General features: G+C 35.5%; 1 protein-coding gene across 1 annotated transcript; it reads left to right on the top strand.

Moving 5' to 3' along the window:
- The first annotated feature begins 929 nt into the window (after positions 1–929).
- On the top strand, positions 930–8,289 carry LOC306857140 (sulfotransferase 6B1). The gene is made up of 7 exons (XM_079396871.1): positions 930–1,296; positions 4,634–4,749; positions 4,850–4,939; positions 5,758–5,884; positions 5,965–6,059; positions 6,378–6,534; positions 7,568–8,289. Exons 1-7 carry the CDS (start codon positions 1,101–1,103, stop codon positions 7,693–7,695), a joined length of 909 nt encoding a protein of 302 aa, XP_079252997.1. The 5' UTR covers positions 930–1,100; the 3' UTR covers positions 7,696–8,289.

Below are 8,289 nucleotides of genomic sequence, written 5' to 3'. Positions count from 1 at the left end.
ACTTCAAAAAGTTGCTTCCAGCTAAAATATGAGTCAGTAATCCACGCTTCCTCCAGTGAAAAGTCCATCTTCTGTTGTCTCTCACATCAAAATCCACCAACATATTTGTTTAGAGCTGTTTTGGCTTGTATACGGTGCTTGATCTGTGCAGATTTCTCTCCTGATTCAGACCAGACCACTTTTTCACTCATATTTAGCTTGAAGCAGCAGTTTGAAATTAAAATCATCTTATTGATGGATTTTTTTTAAGAAACACACAGCTTTTGTCTTCACAAGATGTTAACTGATGGACAGGAGTGGTGTGGATTAGTTGTGGATTATTGTGATGTTTTCATCAGCTGTTTGGACTCTCATTCTGACGGCACCCATTTACATCCATTGGTGAGCAAGTGAAGGAATCCTACATTTCCTACATCTAGCATTGCCTGAGGATGCATAAAATGTCAGCAAATATTCCTTTTTGGATAAATCATAAGCATTCCTTTAATTTTTACACTGAAAAAAAAAAATTCAATTTTCACTGTGAAACGAGTATTATTTTTGTTTTATAAACAATTACAAAAGACATGGCAAGTAAAACACTGAATTAAACGAGAAATGTTTAAGTATTTTCTTCTAAAATGTATTCTAGCAATCATTGTTTTATTTACAACCTTGAATACTATTTTTTACAGTATAGTTGTACATATAAAAATAAAGCCATTAAAGACAAGAATAAGATCTTATAACGCTAAAGAGAAAAGTATTTCTACACTGCTTCACATTGAGTGAGTTTAGTGTCTTTTCAGCAGCTGAGCTACATGAACTGACTACAGATTACATTTTACCTTTCACCTCTGCCAAAACCAGCTTTTCAAGAAAGCTAGCTGCTGTAGTCATGTTGTGCGTGTCTCGCACACAATAATCAGTCAGACAGACACCGAGCCCTTATGTTGACTCGGGGCCCCTCGGACGGCGGAAATATATATTTCTCACGCGAGCCATGCCTGTGGGCGGATCTACAGCGTTCTCCTTCCTGAACCACAGCATAAATACTCTGTGTGTGTGTGTGTGTGTTTCTGAAAATCTGATCCTCACCGGGACAAGAATCCACTGCCAACATGAGCCAAACACCACCTATGAGTGAAATGAAGTCTAAGATGGAGAAGGCGGCGAAGATGAAGGATGAAGACAAGCTTTATAAGCGAGAGGGAATCCTGTACTCCACGATCCTAAGCCCTCCAGAGACCATGGACAAGTTAAAAGACCTGGAGGCCAGAGAGGATGACCTTATCCTGGTGGCATACCCTAAATGTGGTGAGTAAAACGAAACAGGTTTACGTTTGTTTCTGTAAGACGTGCATGTAGAGAAGTTTGATCGGTGGAGTCAGGTTACATGTCCATAGCCTTCTTTTGTCAGGTTTTTCACAGTTTGCTTGAGGGAATTTCTCTTGTAAACCTTCCTTCCATACACTTGATTGGCTCTATGACTCTCTCTCCTCTCCACCTGTAGCTGGTGTGTGGTGAGCGCACTGGCGCCGTTGTCCTGTGGCTGCCGTCGCATCATCCAAGTGGATGCTGCACACTGGTGGTGGTTGAGGAGAGACCCCCCCACATGATTGTAAAGCGCTTTGGGTGTACAGCAATACACAATAAAGCGCTATATAAATGCATTCATTCATTCATTCATTCATTCATTCCTGCACAACTGACTCATGCAGCTGCAATACTGGACACTGAAGAGTGAAGCAATTCTGTGCATTCATGAAACTCACACACTGGTCTAAATTGGTGTGCCCAAGTGAATTTACATAAGAATTGTTTTTTTACAAACCATTTACACTGAAAATTATAACATTGCATTGAAAGTGACCATTTACATAATGCGGTTTTACAAACTCAGTAATTTAAGAACTGTCTTATGAACGATTTACATTAAAATTGTCACAGAATGATTTTACAAAGACAATTCTTGTAATGAATTTATCATGAGAATTTAAGAAGGCATTCATTCTGCTTGTGTTTCATAAATGAAACCTTGTTTCAAAGACTTAATAACAGCTCTAACCTAGATATTAAAGATTCACATATTGCCTTTAACACAAATCCAGATCTTTCACTCCTTAAACAAACAACCTCACGTAACCTGATTCTCTTCAATGCACAACACATGTTTATGAATCTTACGTAATAATGAGCAAGTTATGCTCAATATCAACAGCAGCTGTAATCCTGGACACTGAAGAGTGAAGCAATTCTGTGTATTCAGTAACTCAAACACTGGTGTAAATTGGTGCACCCAAGCAAATTTACATAAGAATTGTTTTTTACAAACCATTTACACTGAAAATTATCGCATCGGACTAAATGTGACAATTTACGTCATGTGGTTTTTCAAAAAATGTACACCAAATATTGTGGAATTGAATTAGATGAAATAATTTAAGGCCTATTTTATCAAAAACTTGCCGCACAGAATGGTTGCAATTAATTACATTTTTTTATTTAATTTACACCTTATGGCAGAGGCAATTTACACTAACTCCGCCCACCAATGTGTGATTGGACTAGTCAACATTACAAAAGACAGTTGTGAACCATCAGCTTTAGTCACACAGATGGTAAAGTGTGTGTCATACTCCTTTTGATGCGATCGACCCGGGTTCGAATCTGCCTTTTGGCGAACTTTCTCCCTTTTCAAATTTCAAATCACATCAGAAAAGCATTTATTTTTTAAAATGAAGGAAATAATCAAAAAGTTGAAAATAAAGTATCAAGTAGGATTAGGGTAGGTGTAGGGAGGGCTTTTGTCCCAATAAGGTGGCATCCATTTAATAATTTGAGTTAAAATTAAAATTTACACTCAATAAGTTATTATTGCATACTGTTTTATAATGTATTGCAATACTGAGGTGCAGATAATTGCCACTATATGCAACAAGTAGTATAAATAGCAGAAAATCCTGCTATTTTAACATAGTGTAACATAGCTATTTGCACTTAGTGTATAGCCTGTATCGCTATTCACACTTGCAAATAGCTGCTGCCTTAATTTAAGTGAGAATTTCAGTGCATAAGAAAGCATTCATACTTTCATTCTGCTTGTGTTTCATGAATGAAATCTTGTTGCAAAGACTTAACGGCTCTAAATTAGTTATTAAATATTCACATATTGCCTTTAACACAAATTCGGATCTTTCATTCCTTAAACAAACAACCTCATGTAACCTGTTTCTCAGCAATCATTTTTACGTAATAGCGATACGCAAGTTATTTTCAATGACAACACACCTCAGCTGTAATCCTGCACACTGAAGAGTGAAGCAATTCTGTGCATTCATGAAACTCAAACACGGGTGTGAACTGGTGCATCTGACTGAATTTGCACAATACTTGTTTTTTACAAAACATTTACACTGAAAATTATCACATTGGACTGAAAGTGAAAATTTACGTAATTTCACCAACAATTTGCACTAAAGTTGTGGAACTGAATTAGACATATTTAAGAACTTTTTTTATGAACAACTGGCATTAAAATTACATCAAAAAAATGATTGTACAAAGACAAATGTTGCAATGACTTTAACGTGAGAATTCTGAGTACTTAAGAACGGTTTTATACTTTCATTCTGCTTATGTTTCATGAATGAAACTTTTAGGGGAGACACTGCAGGCAAAAGCACTGTTTTTCATGCACCTGTCGAGTTTGATATTTTGGGCTTTTTGGTTTTTCGTAAAGTGTTTTTTTCAGACTAGAGGAAAGAAAACATCCTAAAGACACTGTTAACACTTGATCTATTTGTGTCAATAGATTTAAATTACAATGCATATTTTTAAAGGCTTTTTTCTCTAAATTAGTTGTTTCTCCTACACTGTGCCTCTTACACTCACCAAACTTTACAATTCTATTCCTGTCTGTATCCTGAATGTTTTTACAGAGGGATTTGTTCATGTATAATATGATTGATTATATACAATATTTTATTCCCCCCAAAATTGTGAAAATAATTGTGAAAATAGTTTTCTGTCCGTTCTAAGCATTTTCTGAATTTTGGAATGACAAAAACGAGATTCCCTCTCTGTAAAATATTTTGACTCTAATATGCAAAAAAATAAACAATCATCCAATGTTTAGATTTTTGTACTAGAGATTTATGCAAATTAGCACTTAATTTGTTAAATAATGACTTATTTGCATATATAAACCTAACATTTAAGAAAACTTGAAATACAAAAAATGTCTGCAATCAATCAGCTGGATAAGTAAGGCGATAACTATCAGTTGTTGTTGTTTTTTTACTCTATTCACCTGCAGTGTCTCACCTTAATGCAAAGATTCACATTTAGCCTTTAACACAAATCCAAATCTTTCATTCCTTAAACAAACAACCTCATGTAGCCTGATTCTCTTCAATGCATGACACACATTTATGATTCTTACGTAATAATGAGCAAGTTATGCTCAATGTCAATGTCTCAATGTATTTTGGCTTTCCTAACTGTACATGTCTGTCTTTCTTCAGAAAAAAATATTAGCAAAATCAAAAATTTGAGCTGGGGACCTCTGGTTGAATGACCCATCTCTCACTGAGGTTAACTCCCTCCTTCTCCCAACTACATCCTAAATCTGTTTGTAACTGATCTCTAACAGGGTTTAACTGGATGGTGGCAGTCTTGCGTAAAATCGTGAATGCTTCCACTGGGAAAAATGAGAAACCACCTGAAAGGCCTCCTCTGGTTGAGTTTTTACCTCCAGATGTTCAAGAGGTCAGTAACTGCACAAGCAATGTACAAATCTGGAAATGTTTACCCAGAACATACAAAAACATCAGTGTAATGTTATAGTTTCACGCTGTTTGTCTTACAGAAACTGGCTGAAATGCCCCCACGGAGGCTTCTGGGAACTCATCTGCACCCTGACAACATCCCTTCCTCTTTCTTTACCAAGAAACCAAAGGTCAGTAATAATGAGTGCACTTTGAACCACACTGGAGAGGTCACATGACACTAGATACCAACTATACATGGTGTCAAACACACCAATGACATTCACATTCACTGTTAGAGAACATAGTTTTGGGTCAGTATGATGTTTTTTGTTAAGAAATTAATGCTTTTATTCTGCAAGGGTGCATTATAGTGATCAAAAGTGTCAGTAAAGACATTTATAATGTTACAAATATTTATATTTCAAATAAATGCTGTTATTTTGTACTTTTTGTTCATCAAAGGATCATGAAAAATAAAATGTATCACTGTTTCCACAAAAACATTGGGCAGCACGACTGTTTTCATAATAATCAGAAATGTTTCTTGAGCAACAAATCAGTATATTAGAATGATTTCTGAAGGATCATGTGACACTGAAGTGATGGAATGATGCTGAAAATACAGCTTTGATCACAGAAATAAATTGCATTTTAACAGATATTCATATAGAAAACAGCTATTTTAAATTGTAATAATATTTCACAGTATTGTTGTTTTTGTGTATTATTGATCAAATTATATGCAGACTTGATGAGCAATAAACCTCCATTTGACAAGTTGGTCATGTTGGATGTAAGCCAGTGTAGCTAAAGATTTTACTTTGTATGACAAATTCTTTCAAAATGCATGATGCATCAGGTGAATTACAATTCTGTGCCTTTTGGTTCAAAAGTTACATGCAAAAAGAAAATTAAATAACATATACTGGGAATAAAGATGATTAGAGCAGAACATTCTATTCTGTCTCATCTAATTCTCTTCATCTTCTACATTGTCTATTTTCAGATTCTGGTGGTGTTCAGAAACCCGAAAGACACACTTGTCTCATACTATCATTTCATGAACAAAAACCCGGTTCTGCCCAGCGCTGAGCCGTGGGACAAGTTCTTCTCAGACTTCATGGCTGGTGAAGGTGGGGAAACACTGAATAATGAAAGTTAACCGCTGAAAGAATGTTGTGTAGGACTAAACATATTAATGTTTCCTCTTAAGTTGCCTGGGGCTCTTATTTTGATCACGCTCTCGCCTGGGAGAAACGTCTAGACGACCCAAACGTGATGATCGTGACATATGAGGAACTGAAACAGGTAGAACAACCTGCACGTCTTGTGTTTGCAACATCACTGCCTCGTGTTCATTGACCGCTGCTCTTAAAAGTCAATGTGAAACTGCATTAAACCCATTTTACTTCCATAATGTGATGTGTTTCTGAGAGAAACAAATATTTATCAAAGATTTTGAAGACTTTAGAACAATGTGCAATGATAAAATAACACAACCATTATTAGCTGTGTATTGAAAAGTAAATCAACTCAAATCTGACTTCATGTTGACTTTTTAATCTGCTGTGGAGCAAAGAGCTGTTTGAGTTTGAAACATCTGAGACTTTTCTGCTGTCCATGCAGAACCTGCCAGAAGGTGTTAAGAAAATCTCAGAGTTCTTCAGTCTTCCACTGACCAATGAGCAGGTCAGCAGCATCGCTGGAGAAAGTACGTTCAGCGCCATGGTGGAAAACTCACAGAAATCTCATGGCAATTTCGGCAGCATCTTCTTCAGGAAAGGTAAATGACGTCATGATGGATCTCAGATCAAATCAACTCAGATGTTTATCCTTAAATTCCTCAGTTGCAGCATTCTTTACATACAAGTGAAGAACTATTAAAAAAATCAACGTAGATCTCTCTTTTTATATTTTTATGTAAAACTAATATCTCAATATACAGTGTATATCTGTAATATATATAAACACACACACACACATTTTATGGAAGCCTGTTTTTGCCAATGAGCAGAAAATAAAAAAGGGTAATGTTTGCCATTTTTCTTAGAATTGTGAGCTTGTGAGACTTTATCTCTCACAATTTTCACTTTATAACTTGCAATTCCGTGTTTACATCTCACAATTCTGAAGGGAAAAAAAGTCAGAATTCTGAGTTTATGTCACAATTCTCAGAAAAAGTCACAATTGCGAGATGTAAAGTCATTTGCATGATAAAAATTCATAATTACCTTTATTTTTACAGTGGTGGAAATGGGCTTCCATAATTTGATCATTTAAAGATAAATGACCTAATTTTTTTTTTCACATAGCAGTTATTTTTACAAATTACAAAAATTGTTAATATTGCAAAATCAGCTGCTGAAATAAAAATATAAAATTTATAGTCTCAAAAAAGTATGCATTTTCACTCAAGACAATGCACAGATCTATTCTGACATAAGGTATCAGATATTTTTGTCTGATCCGTTGCCATGGTTATCGGTCAATCATCACATTTTTGGATTCAAATCCACATTTAAAGGCATAGTTAAAAAAGCAACTGTTCAGATACCCACATTCTTCAAAATATCTTCCTTTAAGTTCAGCAGGAAAAAAAAAGAAACTTTCAAAAAGGTTTGAAACAACTTAAGGGTAATTAAATGATGACAATTTTCTTTGTGTGTGTGTGAAATATTCCTTTAAATACAGCTGCCAATCCAGAAACTTCGCAGTATGTAGCTAGTAGCATGAAACACTACTGCGTTGAAATTAAAAATCTCTTCTTTACATCATTTACATTGAAGGATTACTTTGTGATCTTGTTTTGTCTTCAGGTGAGGTGGGCGACTGGAAGAATCATTTTTCTGATGCCCAGAGCAAACAGATGGATGAGCTTTTCCAAGCCAAACTAGCTGGAACAAATATTGGAGCCAGACTGAAGTATGACCTTTACTGCCAATAAATGTGAGGAGAACCGAGGGACAGAGAAACAGTTTACTTCACAGGGATTTACTGCCATTCACGCAGACAGCTGCTTAATCGTTTTCATGTTTTGGTGCATTCCATTGCTTACAATAAGCACAAAAACCTCACTGTCATTAAACCTCATTCTGTGTATATGCTAACATTTATTAAAAAAAGATGAAGTCAACACTATTTAATTCTCTGTCAGAAATATCTATCGCAAATGTTCTCCACTAGTCGGTGCAACAGTTCAGTCCCATAAACTTCAGTAAGTACTGTAACACAAACTATAATGATTTTAAACTGCTCTAATGGCTCACAGACAGCAGGAGAAAAAGGATGCTAAATGCTTATAATAAAATGCAACCAACCATATAATGGTCCATATTTAGGACAGCAAAATAAAAAGAATTATCACTTTTAAAAGGAAGTAAAAAGCACTTCCACATTTTTTATTGTTGATGTCAAAGCTTTTGTGTCCAAACAGATTCATCCATAATTTGGCAGAAGCTCATGCAATTAGGTGGATATTAATGCGGAAATGTCCTGAAAAACCAACAAAACTACACAAGAATAAAGGAAATATGACTCC

This window comes from Barbus barbus (genome assembly GCF_936440315.1).
Source record: "Barbus barbus genome assembly, chromosome: 37".
Taxonomy (NCBI): Eukaryota; Metazoa; Chordata; class Actinopteri; order Cypriniformes; family Cyprinidae; genus Barbus; species Barbus barbus.
The sequence above is the reverse complement of the archived record's forward strand: the minus strand, read 5'-3'. Positions and strand labels throughout refer to the sequence as shown.

Coding starts and splice junctions, on each gene's coding strand:
- LOC306857140 (XM_079396871.1), top strand. CDS start 1,101: ATGAGCCAAACACCACCTATGAGTGAAATGAAGTCTAAGATGGAGAAG. Junction 4,750..4,849: donor TACCTCCAGATGTTCAAGAG/GTCAGTAACTGC, acceptor TTTGTCTTACAG/AAACTGGCTGAAATGCCCCC. Junction 4,940..5,757: donor TCTTTACCAAGAAACCAAAG/GTCAGTAATAAT, acceptor GTCTATTTTCAG/ATTCTGGTGGTGTTCAGAAA.